The sequence below is a fragment of the Rhinatrema bivittatum genome, chromosome 9 (assembly GCF_901001135.1).
Source record: "Rhinatrema bivittatum chromosome 9, aRhiBiv1.1, whole genome shotgun sequence".
NCBI lineage: Eukaryota > Metazoa > Chordata > Amphibia > Gymnophiona > Rhinatrematidae > Rhinatrema > Rhinatrema bivittatum.
The window spans coordinates 168,022,650-168,042,673 of record NC_042623.1 but is presented as its reverse complement, the minus strand read 5'-3'; the positions used below and the strand labels follow the sequence as shown (position 1 = coordinate 168,042,673).

Sequence of the window (20,024 nt, the reverse complement as noted above, 5' to 3'; positions counted from 1 at the left end):
CAGAGTTCTATATTGCATGCAGTCAGCCAACATATATCCTAATTGGAGTTAAATGGAAAAGAGTGATAAGAATATGGGACAGACTTCAGAAGGCCTAGGTTCAAATCTCAACTCTGCCATGGGCTCTGTGATGAAGAAATCATTTAACTTGACACCACTTTAATCTGTTAATGCATGTGTGATTGGTAAGGTAATTCAGTTTAAATAGAAAGCTATTTGATTATCCTGCGTTATCTAATGTACTAAAAGAGTGCAGAGTCTCTTTGAGTGAAATTATCTAACAAATCACTTGCCCTATCTGAAAGAGCTAGCCATATGACAGCACTTGTCTCAGGCCTCTAGCACTGTTTTATTTGGCACATGACTGCACTTATATAGTGGAGATTCCTTTACATTGCAGGTGGACATTCGTTTCCCCCAAAGTGGCGCTGCTGATCCTAACTGTGTAACTGTGACAGGAATGCCTGATCATGTGGATGAGGCCATCGATCACCTGCTGAATCTGGAGGAGGAATATGTAAGTGAAATCCTGGACAGGAGATAGTGATGTGGACCTGGCCAAGACAGTGGTTAAACTGTCTGCCACTGTAGAATTTAAAACAATCTAGTCTTTTAATGAATATCCAAAGACCAGAGCACCATGTAACACTTACGGCATGCTGTATGTAGTTATGCTTGTAGGAGTGGCATGGAAGGAACTTCCAGAGTTGCTTGTGCCTTAAGTATGAGGCAGAGTGGAGGCAGGACCTGCCTGGTATAATGAACGGGCACCAATGTTGACATACCTATTGTGATGGTTGTGTTTAGTCTGTGCGGTGATGGGGGGGGGGAAAAAACCTGTAAGAGGAAATGTGAAAATAACCAAATGGGAGCTGTCTGGTTGAAGCCCTACCTTAAATGTTAGTGATTGGAGTTTTTGACTTTCATTTGTTGAAGAGGGCAGTGGTGTGTGTGTGTTTTTATGATTTTTATTTTTAATTGTATTGCTTTTGATAATGAGAAACACATCCATAACATTTTGGATGCTTAACACATGTGCATTGGAGTAAATCTATGCAGTTCACATCTCTCCTCTCCAGAGCTGGCCAGAAACGTTTTCAACGCAAGAAGAAAAGCAATGTTACGGGCTGAGCGTCTAGGTAGTCCAGTTCTAATTCTCAGCTTATATATCACATTCTTGGTCCATGGAAGAACCACCAATACGGTTTACAATAAATCCAAAAATACACGACTATCAAGTATAGGGCCATCTACAATATTTGTAACTTAAGTTATTTAAACCTTCCATAAATGTGTATTGCATTAAAAAAAAAAAAAAAAAAAAAAAAAGGCTGTCCCTGTATAGCCAGTAAATCAGCTTTGCTACTTTGACCTGGAGGGTAGCATCAGGTATCAAGGTTCCTGCTGTCACCTCTTGCCCCCACCTACTGTCTCCCATCAGGCCTTGACCCTGACCCCCGCTGATGTCACAAATGCAGGTGGGTTCTGTTAAAGCTTACTCTATGCTTATGGCCAGGGACACAAGAACACTTAGACTCAGTAAAAAGTATAATGTATGTTTATTAGTCAATATAAGTGTTCTCGGGAGATGCTGGGTACTGGGTGCCCTTTCAAACTGACCAGCATCTCTTTGTATACAGAAAGTGATCCTTGTTTTATAGATAACATTCAAATACAGGGTAGAAGGTTCTAGAGACTTGCATGACTGCCCAAAGGATCATTTACATAAGTTGTGATGTCAACTGCATGATTAAATCATCGCTAACTATCCTGATTGGCTTCCCAGGATGTGTAGCCCATTTCCCAGGACTTTCTTTGTTCTGGTAAACTCTTACTGGTCAAGACAATCAACACGTCTGTAACTGTGTGGATTACAAACTCCTGAGAATAGTGCCTGAAGCTTCCCTGTGGTGACTCTATGAATAGACATCACCTGTCTGGTGCCAGCTTGCCTCCACAGATATCCAGGGACATTCTGTAAGTCACTCAGAGTCCATTCAGCCCAGGCAGGCCAAAGACACGCAGAGGGTTCTGGGGATTCCCTTCTCCATTTTGGTCGTCTTTTCAGGCATACTTCTCAGTTCAAGAGCCAGCATAGGAGGCGGTCTAGAGCTTTGTTACCCTCTGGGTCATTGAGGCACTTGCTGTCCACCTCTTGCCCCCATCGAGGGAGAAATCGCCCTGTCTGCTGGACCTTTCCTACCACCTCTAGTGTTTCCATCAGGCATTGGCCCCCACCCCCTGCTGATGTCACCAAAGCATAGTGATCAAGAGCCAGTGGAGGATATAGTAGGTGCCACGTTCTGGAGGAGTCCCAGGTCCTTCTGCTTTCATCTTTGAGTTAGAACTGGCAGAACAAAGACTTATTTATCACGGTGGTCCTGTGCCATGGAAGGTATGGTGAGCTTGGCTTTTCTATGTGTGGACATGCAACCAGACTGTCATTTTTAACACCAGTTAACTGTGTCACTACATCCAGGCGTGTTGATTTGTTGGATCTCAAAATATTAATGCACAATCTGTGTATATGTTAAAAAAAAAAATAAAAATTATTGCATTCTTTCTAAGCAATTTTTTTATTTTTATTTATTTTTTGGCATTAAGTCCTGGCTCACAAATTCATATACAGTCCTTCTGAACCAAATCTGTCCTTCGGGCTATTCAAGTGTCACAACCTCGTGATAAGTGGCAGGGAGGTGGTTGGTATTTGTTTTCAAGAGCTCATGGAGAAAATGTCTATTGAACACTTAGGTAAAAGTTCTCCTTATAAAATGCTTATGCTGTATTACAAATCTATAAAATATGTATCTCACTACCAAAGAAAACTTGGAAATTAGACCCACTTACAGCTCAGTGGAAGTAATTACAAGTGACCTTCAATTAGCACTGGACCAATACATTTTCATATGCTTCAGTCCATGTGTGCGCATGCTCTTTAATGCCAGACCTTTTGTACTGGCCAATTATAATCATCTGTCACTGAACCACCAAGTGAGTCTCTACATTAAAGGGAAAATAATTTTTTGCAATTAAAATATTTGTTTATGCAACTAAAGCAAAAATGTACTTATCTTGAAAAAAATCCAGAAGAAAGTAATTAGTCCATCGGTTGCCAGTTTTAAATGCAATAAATTAAAAAAAAAAAAATCAGACTCTCTAATATAGAGACTCTCACTTGGTGGTTCAGTGACAGATGATTATAATTGGCCAGTACAAAAGGTCTGGCTTTAAAGCGCATGCGCACATGGACTGAAGCATATGAAAATGTATTGGTCCAGTGCTATATAAAGATCACTTGTAATTACTTCCACTGAACTATGAGTGGGTCTAATTTCCAAGTCTTTTTTGTAGTGAGATATATATTTTATAGCTTACATTTATTTTTCACTACTTGGGTTTATTTTGTATAATATTCAAAATCTGAGCATTTGCCTGGTTTACTGATCTCCAAACCTCCTGCATGCTAACTTTCCCTCGTATTCAAACAGTCTGTACGTTCAAAGCAGATTATCTGTCCAGTGTAAAATCTTAAAGGATAGTGGGAATTCCTTTACTAATTTATACTAAAAAGGAGTCCTTGATCTTGAGCAATCCATGAATGACTTTGTTTCAGGAATTATATCCTGTCTGTATTGATTTTGCTATTACCGTGCAGAATTCCACTTTAAATAATGCCTTGGGTAATATTGTCACAGTTTAATAAACTGGGAAAGAAATCTGAAAATTGTCAGTTTAGAGGTCTCTGAAGCAGACATGGCCTACAGGAATGGGTCTGGCATTGTATACGTTCATTTGTTGAATTATAATGCTAACATGGCTGCTTACAAAAGTTAGATGACATTAAAAAAAAAAAAAAAAAAAAAAAATCTTCCATTACCTGCCAATTACAGTAAGCCTTTAATAATCCAAAAGTCCTGTTTTGTATTGTACAAAAATCTAACAAACTCTTGATACTTCAGTTGTGATAACTTCATGGCATTTTTTTTTTTTTTGTAACTTACTAATATTTCAGCTTCATTCACGTCTTTGACACTTTGATTCTCAGAAATGCCCAATGATGCTCCATCCAGGTGATCATCTTTTGAAATGGTCGCTCAAACTGAAGTGTCTAAGGTCATCTTTTTATTGAACCCATTGTTTTGCCCATTAAACTTTGTAGTATCTTAGTATTAAAGACAGTTTTGCACCATTTGGAACAATAATATGCTTAAACAGGCTTCCATTAGGCCTTTACTAAAGAAATCTGGCCTAGGTCCATTGGTTCTCTCCAACTACCAGCCTACCGTCTACCTTATTTATCTCAAAGGTCATAGAGGCTCATATTTTTCAGTAGTTAACAGACTGAGACTCATCAGATTCTCATAAGAACATAAGAAATTGCCATACTGGGTCAGACAAAGGGTCCATGAAGCCCAGCATCCTGTTTCCAACAGAGGCCAAACCAGGCCACAAGAACCTTGCAATTACCCAAACACTAAGAAGATCTCATGCTACTGATGCAATTAATAGCAGTGGCTATTCCCTAAGTAAACTTGATTAATAGCCTATAATGGACTTCTTCTCCAAGAACTTATCCAAACCTTTTTTGAACCCAGCTACACTAACTGCACTAACCACCTCCTCTGACAACAAATTCCAGAGCTTTATTGTGCGTTGAGTGTGAGAATTTTCTCTGATTAGTCTTAAATGTGCTACTTGCTAACTTCATGGAATGCCCCCTAGTAGTCCTATTGTTCAAAAGTGTAAATAACTGATTCACATCTACTTGTTCAAGACCTCTCATGATCTTAAAGACCTCTATTGTATTCCCCCTCCAAGCTGAATAGCCCTAATCTCTTCAGCCTTTCCTCATAGTGGAGCTGTTCCATCCCCTTTATCATTTTGGTTGCCCTTCTCATCGCAACTATATCTTTTTTGAGATGCTGCAACCAGAATTGTACATAGTATTCAAGGTGGGGTCTCACCATGGAGCGATACAGAGGCATGATGACATTTTCCGTTTTATTAACCATTCCCTTCCTAATAATTCTAACATTCTGTTTGCTTTTTTGACTGCCGCAGCACACTGAGCCGACGATTTTAAAGTATTATCCACTATGATGCCTAGATCTTTTTCCTGGGTGGTAGCTCCTAATATGGAACCTAATATTGTGTAACTACAGCAAGGGTTATTTTTCCCTATATGCAACACCTTGCACTTGTCCACATTAAATTTAATCTGCCATTTGGATGCCCAATCTTCCAGTCTTGCAAGGTCCTCCTGTAATGTATCACAATTCCTTTGTTTGGATTCAGAAAATCTCTTAACACAAATCCTTCTGCCTTCAAGTCTGGATACAATTAAGAGAGGCCTTGATAATGGCATATGCTAAGTGCTGATCCTACTTGGCATCACAGCGGCATTTGATATGCTTGAACTTTGGATCCTCCTTTTCTGGCTGAGAGAGAATGAGATCTCAGGTATGGTATTAAAATGGCTTGAATCCTGTCTTACTGGAAAATCTCAACAAATAATGACTCTTGATGGAAGTTCAGTGGCATCTGATTTGGTTTGGGGGTCACAAAGGACTCTGCTTCTCAATATTTGACACTTTTATATGCAAGCTACTGACTGACTTTTGTGCAGGCTACAGTTTATATGCGGATAACATCCATTTTTCTCCCCATGTGACCAACCTGGGCAGAAACTGTTATGAGTTCCCACTATTGGTCGTTGGTTTAAACATAATCTTGTTTGAAATCTAGCTAAAACTGAAATTCTAGTCTTGCAATGCTGGTGTCAAATATTGAGGAGATTATCTCCACATTTCACGTCACTGGCTTATATCTGAGCCTGGAAGGTTTTTGAAGTTCGGTGTAAGGAAACTTGTTTTCTCCTTAAGACTTCAGTTCCCGCAATACTATCTTTTTTTGCAGAATGGACTTCAAAAAGATTTAGCCTGTAGCAGAGTGTGCATGTTGCTACTATTGCCTGTTACAGGGGATAAATCCAAGGTTCATCTTTAACCAGCTCATCCCAATGTTTCTAGTTTCCTGAAGGGAGTGAAACATCTTTGTCCACCACTTCATAAAGATGTCCCTTCTTGAGATCTTATTTTGTTTTCACAAGCTTTATGTGCTGTACTGTTTTAGGTCATTTAAGGGAGCGTCTATTCAGGACTTGACACTGAAAGTGGTTTTTATGGTCGTTATCTGTTCTGTGCACTGTATTTTAGAGTTGCAGGTCCTTTCAATCAAAGATCCACATCTAAAGATTTCAGAGGTTGAAGTCTTCATTTGGACTTTTTTTTTTTTTGCTGAAAGTGGTATCTCCATTTCATATGAACCAAAAAGTGGATCTTCCAGCATTCAGAAAGGGTACATCAATAAGGCATGTAAGAATCTGCATTTGTTAGATGTGTAAAAGTCTTTACAAAGAAGCTTGAAGGTAGCCAGTTCCTTCAGGAAATTGGATCATTTGTTCTCCTCAGTGGTTGGAGGAGAGGGATGCAGCCTCTGAGTGCTATTAGTTCAACTTACATCTCCATGGACTTATTAGTTCCTGAGGAGCTTTGCATTTGTTCTGCTAGAAGTCAGGTGACTTCATGGGCAGAACAATAGTCTGTGTCTGCTGAGATCTTCAGGGCATACTTTCTACAAGCATTACCAGTTAGATGTGCAGACTAGGAAGTTAACCTCCTTTGGGATTGGTGTCCTGAGGGCAGGCTTGTCCGACTCTCTCCCTGATTAAAGATGGCTTGGATATATCCATTCCTTGAGTCTTAGTAGACTAGTTCAGGGATCCACACATTTGTAGCTGGCATCCAGCTGTCTACATTTTCTTTTCAGAAGTTCAAGTCATAGTTTAAGGATCTAGTTTGAGGGTCTGTGTTGGATCTACCTTGCTCATGGGGGGGTGAGATTGTGGTGTTTTACTTTGAAATTTTGCAGGCTTCACAGTGGCCTATAAAGGAGTGTGACAGTGGCTCAGAATATTCTCTATCTGCTGGCAGGCAGGCTAAAACAATGCATTCTGGACTGGTCTGGCAGGACTCAAAATAACTAAATAAATAATTTGCAGGTAAGAACCAAATGTCTCCCTCCTGTGCACAAGCAATTGGCTGCTCAGACCCTCAGATGAGCCTGTGTTTGGTATTCAGTGAACAATTCCTCAGGTTTCTGCTTCCTGGCATTTATTGTTGTATTTCTTTTTCTACTTGTGAATCTGCAGATGTCGGATGTGGTGGAGAACGAAGCTATGCAGGCATACATGAAGCCCACCCATGGGTCTGACCAATCCAAGCCACCCCCTTCCAAGGGCTTTGTGGTGCGGGATGCTCCCTGGGCTGCGGGCAACAACAGTGAAAAGGTAAGGAGGCCAGAGTGCTGTGGGCTAGAACATCAGTCTGAGAGTGGAGTGCTAAAAGGTTCAGCCTGCCATGCTCGAACTAAACCAGTGTCATCTGCAGACAAAAGTGAGTCAAATTAGGTAACATAGTAACATATACATAGTAATGATAGCAGAAATGGACCAAAGGGTCCAGCTAGTCTGCCAAGCAAGTTTCTTTTAGTAGTATCTGCTGTGAGGGTTAACCCCAGGTTTCTCTTAAGGGTAGCAACTGCTACGCCATGCAGTTATCCCCAAGCCTTATGATCAATTTAAAAAAAAATTTACAGCTAGCAACACTTATTAGGTGATGAACCTTCTTGAAAATTCAGACATGCCGCTTGACATGCTTTGCTTATGGGCTTGGCCGTAAAAACAGATCTGTGCTTTTTCCCTTAATGTCTGTGTATTCGTACCCCAGACCATAAAAGTCAGGGCCCATGTTGGTTGTCAGAATCCAATTCCTCTTACCCCGCTTTCAAAGCAGAGAATGTTGCACTTGTCAAAAGCATTGAGACTTACTGGTTAAGGGTATTAACTAACTGCTGCTCTGTGCAGGTTACCCCCATGTTTATCGGTTCCCCCCGGACCGTAAGTCGGTTGGTTGTGTGAATCAAACATCTCGCCGCATCCGGCTCTGTAGTACAGCCCCTTACCTTCTGCACCATTGTCGTGGCTGTAGCACTAGATTGTAAAGTTTTGGGCAAGCTGACAGTGTGCTGGGCCCTCTTAAGTCATTCCTCAATTCTTCTTCCACCTGCCAAGGCTCCAGAGTTAGCAGCCTCTACTGCACGGGCCTGTTCTGATTTTCTTTTTCCTTCTTGCCATTACCCCACCCCCATTCCTTCCCCTCCTTGGACTTTCTCTCCCCATTTCCTTACTTCCTGTTCACACTCCACCTTTTCATGCTCTTCCCACCTTTGCTATTTCCCTCATGTTCTCACTTTCCTTTTCATCCCTTCTCTCCTTCCTTTATTGCTTCCCCCCGCCCTCTCCCTAATCTTTACGCCCTCTTTCGTGCTCTTACTATCTAAGGGAAAAGAGTGCAATGCTGGCAATCATACAAACAATAGGATGGCAATTAAGGGCCATTTAGGCCTGCTAGTCTTTGCCCAGTCTCTGTGGCAGTGTCCGTAGACCCTAGTGGTAGTGATTCAAAAAAACCTTCACCATTTTCCCCAAGGACTTAACTCATATTGGGGAGGGGTCAATGAGTGTGTGTGCATTTCATTTTTGACAACCAAGTAAATCTATTCATTGCTACAATTGGGTGAAAAGCTCCATTTATTTTGGGGACTATCCAGACTTTTTAAATATTTGCCATAAGAACATAAGAAATTGCCATGCTGGGTCAGACTAAGGGTCCATCCAGCCCAGCATCCTGTATCCAACAGAGGCCAAACCAGGCCACAAGAACCTGGCAAGTACCCAAACACTAAGAAGATCCCATGCCACTGATGCAATTAATAGTAGTGGCTATTCCCTAAGTAAATTTGATTAATAGCCGTTAATGGACTTCTCCTCCAAGAATTTATCCAAACCTTTTTTGAACCCAGCTACACTAACTGCACTAACCACATCCTCTGGCAACAAATTCCAGAGCTTTATTGTGCGTTGAGTGAAAAAGAATTTTCTCCAATTAGTCTTGCTAACTTCGTAGAATTCCCCCTAGTCCTTCTGTTATTCGAAAGTGTAAATAACTGATTCACATCTACTCGTTCAAGACCTCTCATGATCTTAAAGACCTCTATCATATCCCCCCTCAGTCGTCTCTTCTCCAAGCTGAACAGCCCTAACCTCTTCAGCCTTTCCTCATAGGGAAGCTGTTCCATCCCCTTTATCATTTTGGTTGCCCTTCTCTGTACCTTCTCCATCGCAACTATATCTTTTTTGAGATGTGGCGACCAGAATTGTACACAGTATTCCAGGTGCCTTCTCACCATGGAGCGATATAGAGGCATTATGACATTTTCCATTTTATTAACCATTCCCTTCCTAATAATTCCTAACATTCTGTTTGCTTTTTTGACTGCTGCAGCACACTGAGCTGACTATTTTAAAGTATTATCCACTATGATGCCTAGATCTCTTTCCTGGGTGGTAGCTCCTGATATGGAACCTAACAGTGTAACTACAGCAAGGGTTATTTTTCCCTATATGCAACACCTTGCACTTGTCCACATTAAATTTCATCTGCTATTTGGATGTCCAATCTTCCAGTCTTGCAAAGTCCTCCTGTAATGTATCACAATCCAATTGTGATTTAACTACTCTGAATAATTTTGTATCATCCGCAAATTTGATAACCTCATTCGTCGTATTCTTTCCCAGATTATATGTATATGTGTATATATGTGTGTATATATATATATATATATATATATATATATATATATATATATACACATATATGTGTGTATGTATATGTATACGTAGGTGTAGGTATACGTATACCTACGTATACGTAGGGATATATATATATATATATATATATATATATATATATATATATATATATATATATACACACACACACAAGTACAGATCCCTGAGGCACTCCACTGTTTACCATTTTCCACTGAGAAAATTGACCATTTAATCCTACTCTCTGTTTCCTGTCTTTTAGCCAGTTTGTAATCCACGAAAGGGCATCGCCTCCTATCCCATGACTTTTTTAGTTTTCTTCGAAGCCTCTCATGAGGGACTTTGTCAAATGCCTTCTGAAAATCCAAATACACTACATCTGCCGGTTCACCTTTATCCACATGTTTATTAACCCCTTCAAAAAAATGAAGCAGATTTGTTAGGCAAGACTTCCCTTGGGTAAATCTGTGTTGACTGTGTTCCATGAAACCATGTCTTTCTATATCCTCTACGATTTTGATCTTCAGAATAATTTCCACTATTTTTCCCGGCACTGAAGTCAGGCTCACTGGTCTATAGTTACCCGGATCGCTACTGGAGACTTTTTTAAATATTGGGGTTACATTGGCCACCCTCCAGTCTTCAGGTACAATGGATGATTTTAATGATAGGTTACAAATTTTAACTAATAGATCAGAAATTTCATTTTTTAGTTCCTTCAGTACCCTAGGATGCATACCATCCTGTCCAGGTGATTTGCTACTTTAGTTTGTCAATCTGGCCTACTATATCTTCCAGGTTCACAGTAATTTCGTTCAGTTCATCTGACTCATCACCCATGAAAACCATCTCCGGAACTGGTATCTCCCCAACATCCTCATTAGTAAACACAGAAGCAAAGAATTCATTTAGTCTTTCTGCAATGGCCTTATCTTCCCTAAGAGCCCCTTTAACCCCTCTGTCATCTAATGGTCCAACCGACTCCCTCACAGGTTTCTTGCTTCGGATATATTTTAAAAAGTTTTTATTATGAGATTTTGCCTCTATGGCCAACTTCAATTCAAATTCTCTCTTCGCCTGTCTTATCAATGTTTTACACTTAGGATAAAACATAAGCATTTTCAGGTTATTTTCTTTAGTTGGATCCTTCTTCCAATTTTTAAAGGATGTTTTTTTGCCTAAAATAGCCTCTTTCACCTCTCCTTTTAACCATGACAGTAATCGTTTTGCCTTCCTTCCACCTTTCTTAATGCGTGGAATACATATGGACTGCGCCTCTAGGATTGTATTTTTAAACAATGTCCATGCCTGTTGAACACTTTTTTAACCTTTTCAGCTGCACCTTTCAGTTTTTTTCCAACTATTTTCCTCATTTTATCAAAGTTTTCCTTTTGAAAGTTTAGTGTTTGAGCTGCAGATTTACTTATTGTCCATCCCCCCCTTTTTTTTTTTAACCATGAAACCGCAATGGCTGCTGTTTTCTCAAATGTTTCACTGATGGTTATGACTAAAGCCCTTTCCAGTGAGAAGCCAGCATTGTGTTTGCATATTTTGTCTTGCACTAAACTTGAGGAGCTCTTACACTATGCAGTGCTGGCCTTTGGGGAAGAATAAGCTGGGCAGTCACCCAGGTGCTACCACCATCACCCATTGGGCTGGTCTTGGAATGCCAGGGAAAACAGTGGGGAGCCCAGGCCCCATAGGACAAAGAGGAGCCCCAGAAAGGAAAGAAAATGCCAGTGGCACAAGGGCTTGCTATGCTGTCTGCCTTAAAAGCCTCTCTCCAGCTGCTGACTGTACTGTGAGTGGTGGATAGAAAAAACATGGGGGGTGGGGAGAGTGTGAGAGTATATGTATAGAATATTTGGGAAAGTGACAATTCATGGGGGTGACAAGGGGAGGCTCCTCATGGAGGGGGGTTGGGAAGCATGGGCTGGATGAGTTGAGAGAGCAGGCAAGTAGGAAGAAGATGCACCAGAGGTGCTATAAGGCTACTATCCATCTCCAGTTTTGCAGGAGTGGGTGAGGGAGGGGACAAAAGGGAGAATTTGCCTGGTCTCACTACCATTTCTCTTCTGGGGAGGGGACAATGCGCTGCCACCAATGTTTCTCATTCAAAAGAGGGGAGATGGAGGCAGAGAGAATGCACATCCCACTGCCACCAATGCTTTTGGTCTGATAGGGTCCCTGGTGTCCTGCAGTAATTTGGCTAGGCCTGACCAATTTTGCTGCAAAGCTAGAATTTTACAGCCTCTACTGCAGCCACTAAATTGTAGAGACCAGGGGCCCTGTATATAGGTGTTAGGAGCTGAAGTGGCAAGAACTAGGCTTGCAACCATGAAGATGTGGGACCACTCCTAGTAAAACTGCTGAAAGTGAATACCTACAAGGCACATCTCCCCACCCCAGGGAGAACCATGAACATGCGTTGGATGGAACAGCTGGACACAGCAGAATCAGAACTAATCTCTTGGCTTTCTTTGTAAACTGAACAATTGGGAAGTGACAGCTTCACTGAAGCTTTGCTTCCCCTAAGTTCTTTATAAGTTTAAGTCCTCGTCAAAGAGTTTCCCATTTGAAAAGAAGATTGCTTAGACAGGCTTTGAAGAAAGCATCTGCTCCCCACAATGAAGCTTCACGCTGCAACCGACAAGGCTACAGAACTAGAAGAAATCCTAATGTGGTCATATATAGGTATCCACCAGGAAGTCAGTCCTAGACTCCAGCTGAGCTGCCTCCTGCCCTTCAGGGAGCTGCTGTACCCAGTGCAAGTGCCCAAGCCACATTCATCACAGATGGTGATCTGCACTGAAAAGGCATATTTCAATAGAATCTAAATCTTTTTATTCTGGTGATCTTTTAAGAGCTATATTCCCTAATACCAAGTAGTTGTTTTGTGGGCATCCTACCACAGCACCTGAAAAAAAGGCATTGTGTGACAGAGTACAGCTAGATAACGTCTCAATATCTTTGAACTGTTCTCGGCGGATTCTTAGTCCATTAGGAGCATACCCTGAAGAAAGGCTTTAGAATACCTACAGATTCCTTACAGAACAGGGTCCCATACTGGAAACTCCACAAACTGATGTCCTAAGGGATGCCTACCCTTAGATATGAAAACATGAAAAAAAAGTCATTCTCATCCTCTGAGCCTCTAAGGACTGTCTACAATTACATCTTCCTTCAGAATGCATTGGTATACTCTCCCCCATAGTCCCTTGTTCCACACACTATTTTGGATAATTTGGCTTTTAATGCCACTCCACATCAAGCAGCTGAAATGACCTGGGCAGAGCCTTGACCTATGGTAGATGCAGGCCCCCTCCCCCACCACAGCAAGCCTTAAACAGAATGCATGTCTAAAAACAAAAATTCTGGGGAGAAATCCCCTAGAGAAAAGAGGTAGGAGCTGAAAGATGCAGCTACAAAGGTTGAGTGTGTAACAGGCGTGGACATTGTTTAAAAAAATAAATAAATAAAAATAAAGATACCATCTTAGAAGTGCAGTCCAAATGTATTCCACACATTAAAGGTGGAAGGAAGGACAAACATTTGCCAGCATGGCTAAAAAGTGAGGTGAAAGGCTATTTTATTCAAAAGATCTTAATTCAAAAATTGGAAGAAGGATCCATCTGAAGAAAATAGGATAAAGCATAAGTATTGGCAAGTTAAATGTAAGACATTGATAAGACAGGCTAAGACAGAATTTGAAAAGAAGTTGGCCATAGAGGCAAAAACTCATAATAAAAACTTTTAAAAATATATCCAAAGCAGAAAGCCTGCAAGGGAGTCTGGACCATTAGATGATCGCGGGGTTAGATGGGCACTTAGGGAAAGATAAAGCCATCGCGGAAAAACTAAATTTCTTTCCTTCGGTGTTTATTGAAGAGGACGTTGGAGAGAGACATGTTCCGGAGACTGTTTTCAAGGGTGATTATTCAGATGAACTGAACCAAATCACAGTGAAACTGGAATATGTGGTAGGCGAGATTGACAAACTGAAGAGTAGAAAATCACCTGGACCAGATGTGTTATACCCCAGAGTTCTGAAAAAACTCAAATTAAATTTCAGACCTATCATTAAAATCATCTGTTGTGACTAAAGACTGGAAGGTGGCAAATGTAACCCTGGTATTTAAAAATGGCTCCAGGGTGATCTGGGAAAACTATAGGTAGACATAGTTTAATGGGACAGAGCTGGCATAGATTTACCCATGGGAAGTCTTTCCTCACAAATCTCCATTTTTTTTTATTTTTTTTTTTTTGGAAGAGGTGAATAAACGTGGACAAAGGTGAACCGGTAGATGTGGTGTATTTGACCAATGCCTTTTGAAAATCCAAAGACCCTTATCAGAGGCTTCTAAGAAAACTAAAAAGTCATGGGATAGGAGGCAATGTGCTTTTGTGGATTGCAAAGTGGTTAAAAGATGGGAAACAATAGGATTTAAATGGTCTGTTTTCACAGAGAATAAAGTTACAGTGGAGTGCCTCAGGGATTTGTACTTGAACTGGTGCTTTTTAATCAACCTAATAAACGAAGGTTGACCGACGTGCCGCAAATGCGCAGTAGAGAGCAGCTCTACCACGCATGCGAGCACGTCTGTCACAGTGTGCCTCTTAAAAATAAAAATGGTGCTGTAGGAGTGGCGGCGGCCCGACGACCCGGAGCAACAGGAGCGGCGGCCCGAAGACCGGGAGTGGCGGCGGCGGCCCGAAGAGCGGCAGCACCGGCCTGAAGACCCGGAGCGGCGGCGGCGACCAGGAGCAGCGGCGGCATGCGCGCGAGGGAGGGACAGACGGACGGAAGGAACACCCCGGAGATCGACTGAGGGGAGGAGGGAGGGAGGAGTGACTGGAGGGAGGGAGGAGTGACTGGAGGGAGGGAGAGGGAGGGAGGAAGTGACTGGGAGGGTGGGGGGGGGAGGGGGGAGAGAGGAGAGAGGGAGTGACTAGGGGAGGGGGGGGAGAGAGGAGTGACTGAGGGGAGGAGTGATGAGGTGAGGAGGGAGGGGGGGAGGAGTGACTGGGGGAGGGAGAAGTACTGTAGGGGAGGTGAGGGGGGAGTGACTGGGTGGAGGGGAGATAGGAGTGACTGAGGGGTGGAGGAGGGAGGGGGTGGGTAGGAGAGAAGGAGTGACTGAGAGGGTTAGAGAGGTGTTGTGTGGGGAGGTGGGAGGGAGAATGAGGGGGGGAAAAGGAAATGATCCAAAAAAAATGTTAATGTTAGCCCGTTTTTAACGGGCTGATAACGGCTTGTATATTTATAAATGCTCTGGAAAAGGAGTATGACAAGGTGAGGTTGATCAAATTTGCGGATGACACAAAATTATGCAGAGTAGTTAAATCTCAAGCAGATTGTGATAAATTGCAGGAGGAACTTGAGACTGGCAAATGAAACTTAACACTGACAAGTGCACGGTGATGCATATAGGGAAAAAATAACCCTTGCTGGAGTTACACAGCTATCTTAGGAGTTACCATGCCGGAAAGATCTAGGCAGCATAGTGGATAATACACTGAAATCGTCGGCTCAGTGTGCTGTGGCAGTTTAAAAAAAAAAAAAAAAAAAAGCAAACAATGTTAGGAATTATTAGGAAGGGAAAGGCAAATAAAACAGTGGATATCATAATGCCTCTATATTGCTCCATGGTGAGACCACACCTTGAATACTGTGTGCAATTCTGGTCGCCACATCTCAAATAGGATATAGCTGCACTGGAGAACGTGCAGAGAAGGGCAACCAAAATGATATGGGGCATGGAACGGCTCCCTATGAGGAAACGCTAACGAGATTAGGGCTGTTCAGTTTGGAGAAGAGACTGCTGAGGGGGGGGATATGATAGAGGTCTACAAAATCATGGAAGAACTTGAACAAGTTAATGTAAATCTGTTTACTCTCTGATAGGTCTAGGGGGAATGCCATGAAGTTAGGAAGTAGCTGATTTTAAAACAAATCGAAAAAAAAATCTTTTTCACTCAGCGCATAGTCAAGCTCTGGATTAATTTCCAGAGGATGTGGTTAAAGCAGTTAGTGTAACTGGGGTTAAAAAAGGTTTGGATAAATTCCTAGAGGAAAAACCTATAAACTGCTATTACAGTAATTAATAAGCAGTAGTAGCTTGTGATTTATCTAATGTTTGGGTACTTGTGACTTGGATTGGCCACTATTGGAAACAGGATACTGGGCTTGATGGACACTTGGTCTGACCCAGTATTGCATATCTTAGGTTCTTATGTTAATGCCTGCTTGTCACTGGATAATGCAAGTTAGCTCAGGGTTATACATAGGCAGCAGGATGAGTTGGCCATACTTAATTACTCACCTTCTTGGAGAGCCAACTATTTAGCTAAAGCTTACAGAGCCCTGGAAAAAGGGCTGAAAAGGCAGCATCTGGGAAGGAACTGTGGATATGCAGTAAAACATTTACTGAGCTCTGAGAGCTGGGTTCATGTCTGTGCTGTCCAATAAATGTCACCCATAGATAATGGCAGGTTCAACCTGCTGTCTACAGAGAACCTTGCTTACAGGAAGCAAGCTTTCAGTTTGGCTGGACTCAAGGAAAGGAAATTAACAGGGAAGTGTAAATTTATCTTGAGGGTAAGATTATTTTCATTAGGGTCATGCTAAAAAAAAAAAAAAAAAAAAGTATTAGAAGATGTGCATGTGCAGAACTTCTACTTTCTTTCTGAATTGGACTAAAGCCATTTGGTTGAATGAGTAAAAAAAAAAATCAGTCTGCAAATTCATTGGAAGTCTGAAGGATTCGTGTTTTGTTGGTTTCTGAAAGTTAGTGATTCTGGTGTTTATAGCTGTTCTGATCAATGACTATTTTGTTCATTTCTCTTCTTTCCAGGCCCCTGACATGCGCAGTTCAGAAGATTTCCCGAGTTTTGGTGCTCCTGTGACCCCAAAACCTTCTCCTTGGGGACCCAAAAGATTCTGACCTGCAAACAGTGTAAAAAAAAAAAATCTCTCCAGCCAGCTGACCTCTGACCCTAACCTGCTGTGCTTTCCATCATGAATTTTGACACTAGCAGCTGGGCCATTTGCACATTAGTTTTCCTTGTTAAAATTTTGTTTTCAAGATCCTGGTGAAGGGTGGAGTGCTGTTTCTGATATGGAAGAGTAGCTCTTCATACAAGGAGAATAGTGGTGGGTACCAATACCAGACTTTAGAGATGACTCCATCCACCTTGGACAAAAAGGTCAAGCCTAATTTCTTCTCCCATCTAGTTGAATTCTGGGGGTTGTAGTCCTCATTAGTTAGAAAAGCAGAGCTACAAGTTGTAGATTGCAGTAGGATGAGAGCTTGGAGGGCAGAAATGGAACTTAGTTGCCCCTGGAGCCACCACAGATGAGCAGTTCTGTGTGTTGCTCTCTGGAGCATGTGGGGTGATTCACTTCAGCCTTCCTTTTCAAAATCTCCAACTGTGCCTAGGAATCTACTTCCTGTGTCATGATCTCAGGAAATAAATTTCCTCAACTCCTGTGAAAAGCCAAACTCTCTTGTCCAAGTGTTTCTTTTGTCTGTGGCTTCATCGTAGAGTGCAGTCAGTTGCTCTCTGCCACTGCCAGGCATTTGCTGCACCTACTTTCTTCAATTTTTCCTTCAGACCAAACGATGCATTCTGCTGTCTGTAGCTTTGTTGTAACTTTGACTCCTGGAGTAAAACTTTTTTGTTTATATGGCAAGCCATACGATCTAGTATAAGGAACTCTGAATATTTAATTATTAGCACAAAACTTCAAGGTCCAACAATGCACAGGAACAGTTTGTATCTAACACGTACCTTGGACTTTCCATTTGATCCAGAGAAACTCTCTTGGGCTCTGACAATTAGTGTAGTCTGCTCATCCTAACCAATGACATCTCAGACTTTGGTTGCTTATTAAAAAATGTGTTTGACTGTAGATGCATTGAGATGTTTGTTTTAGGGAGTCACCTAGCCTGACTCTTAATGCCCTTAGGTCAGGTTAAAGAAAGCACAGACCATAAACAAAGAATCTTCCTCTGCTGCCTGCTTTTCTCTTTGTTCTTTTATGGCTGTGCATTAGTGTGAAAGCCAACCTGTTGCACTAGTGTAAGGGGGGAAAAAAGTGCCCTATACTGATGACGCTATTGTTTTCATTGTATTAAAAACAAGGCAGAGAAGCTGTTGTCAGCTGTGCAAGTATTCTTGTCTTGGGGTATTGTTGGTTTGGTGGTGCAGTTTAAATTATTTTCAAAGTGTAAAGCTGATGAGGTTTATAGTCAAATTTAGAGGAAACAAATCATGAAAAGCTTTCCTTTTTACTGTGCACCTAGCAAAGAAACCAGTATTCTGTGGGGTGCTGTAGCAAGAGCCTTGTTGCCATAAGGTAATACATAGAACAGAGCATTCAGCCAAGTGTCTCGGTGCCAGCAGGCCAGTTTCCTGGAGTCTCTGATCCTGGACCCAGCTACTGAAGTCTGCTCTGCATGACCAGCCAGCCTCGAGTCCCAGGTTGCACATTCTTCCACTGCACCCTCATCCTCTTTATGTGTTAGATATCTATTAGACCATGGTTCAGCTTCCCATTTTTTGCTCCTCAGATCACTGTTTGCTCTGATTTAGTACAAGGGTAAAAAAAAAAAAATTGCCTTCCCTCTATCCTAGCACAAGTTTTGCTAGCAGCTTCCTTAAATAGGGGTAACTGAACTCTACACTACTTCTCTGTTAATTTCAAATGAAAGGTCAGGTAAAGTGTGTGTTGTCCTGTGATTAGCACCAATGAAGCAGGTACAAGGTGCTCTAGTACTACGTACTTTTCTGGGTTATAGGAACGGAGTTCTGCCATTCCTCCCAAAATACATGCCAGCTCTTAGGAGGGACCCAAGTCTTCCCTTTACTAGTTTCTGTATTAAAGCAGAACTGATGTTAGTAAATCGAAGTTTAACTTGTGTGCTGGTGGTAGAGTGCAGTGCACCTGAGAAGGCTCAGGGTCCTTCTTTTGTGTGTGCATTAAAATTGTAAGGTGGTGGGTTTTTTCTCTAACACCAGCAGACTTGCTGGGTTTTTTGGTTTTTTGTTTGTTTTGGTATGCACAACTGTGATAGAAAAGAGTTTGTAGATGGTCCCATCTTATAGGTAGGCACAAACAAACTCTGGGCTTATCCTGCATGCAGTATTAGTGGCTGTTTCTCTTTCCACTGCTGAGCCCCGGAGGACAGAAGTAGGAACTTGCTAACAGTGCAAGAATAAGAGGTCCTTGGTGTATGTGGTAACATATATTTCTTCTGTCATCCATATCCACAGATGTGGAGCCCTGACACCTACAGTGTTTTGGGGTGGAATGAATGAAAAAGGCTGTAATTTCCCCCCAACACTGACCACCCTGTTTTTTTTCCTAGCACCTCCCTTCTCTCTTTCATCTTGCATTATATTATGGCAACTGCATCTCTCTTGGGGACCTGACATTCTAAGGGGTAGAAGGAAGTGAACTGTGTGTGGATAAAGATCCCCATTACCCCCTGCATACTAAGTAGTTTCCTTCTCTCAAAGGAGACTGTGCAGCCTGATAAGTGACTGAGGTAATGCACTACTAATGGAGAGCTGAAACATTTGGACTACCCCAGCTCTCTGCCACCTTCCTTCTGTGAGTTACTACTGTGCGAGTACTCTTCTTCCCTGCCCTCATAGCGCTTTGTGGCCATGCGCTGTAAAGTGTAGTTTGGGAAAAGCTTTTACCCTAAAACCTCATGGCATCATAAAGGTATTGTAGTGTGCTACTAGTACCCTACCTCCCCCTGGAACTTGCTCTTTAATTGTTCTCGGGATTTAAAGTGAGGTGGCTTCTGTTTCTAAGGTTCCCTTCTTTCCTCTGATAAGCTGCTTCTCCTGTCTTAAAGCTTCTCTTTTCTGGACCTTAATCCTAAATTCTGGTGCTGTTTTACTGCTATTTTGTAGCTCATTACTCCCCCTCCCACTCATGGGGTCTCTGTTTTGTGTTTCCATGACTGACACTTGGCCTTAATTTTGAAACTCTGAAACTGATATGCAAAGGTGTACAAGGTCACACATGTATGGAAAAGACTGGAATTTTATAAATTCTGAATAAAAAAAAAAACAGAAAGCATCGCATTGTGTGTGGTTCTTTTCAGGGTTGGGGAGGGTAGAGTATAAAAATAGAATAACATTGTCTAAAGAACAAAAAATGTAATTGAATTGGTGCTGGGTGTTAGGTAACTTGTTTTGTTAAGTTGTCTGATTCTGCGAACCATCACCTCTTGGGTCTGACCTTTCTCTACTAACACACTGCCCATCACAATATGCA

At 41.8% G+C, this 20,024-nt stretch overlaps 1 protein-coding gene across 3 annotated transcripts in view; it reads left to right on the top strand.

Moving 5' to 3' along the window:
* The window catches only part of HDLBP (high density lipoprotein binding protein), a 235,783-nt gene extending 215,966 nt beyond the window's left edge, over nucleotides 1–19,817 (top strand). For all 3 annotated transcript variants that reach the window (XM_029617121.1, XM_029617119.1, XM_029617120.1), the window contains exons 26-28: nucleotides 401–517; nucleotides 7,211–7,348; nucleotides 16,585–19,817. In XM_029617121.1, the coding sequence (XP_029472981.1) occupies nucleotides 401–517; nucleotides 7,211–7,348; nucleotides 16,585–16,674 (345 nt within the window). In that variant the 3' untranslated portion in view covers nucleotides 16,675–19,817. The remainder of the gene's footprint in view (nucleotides 1–400; nucleotides 518–7,210; nucleotides 7,349–16,584) is intronic.
* Nucleotides 19,818–20,024: the final 207 nt, after the last annotated feature.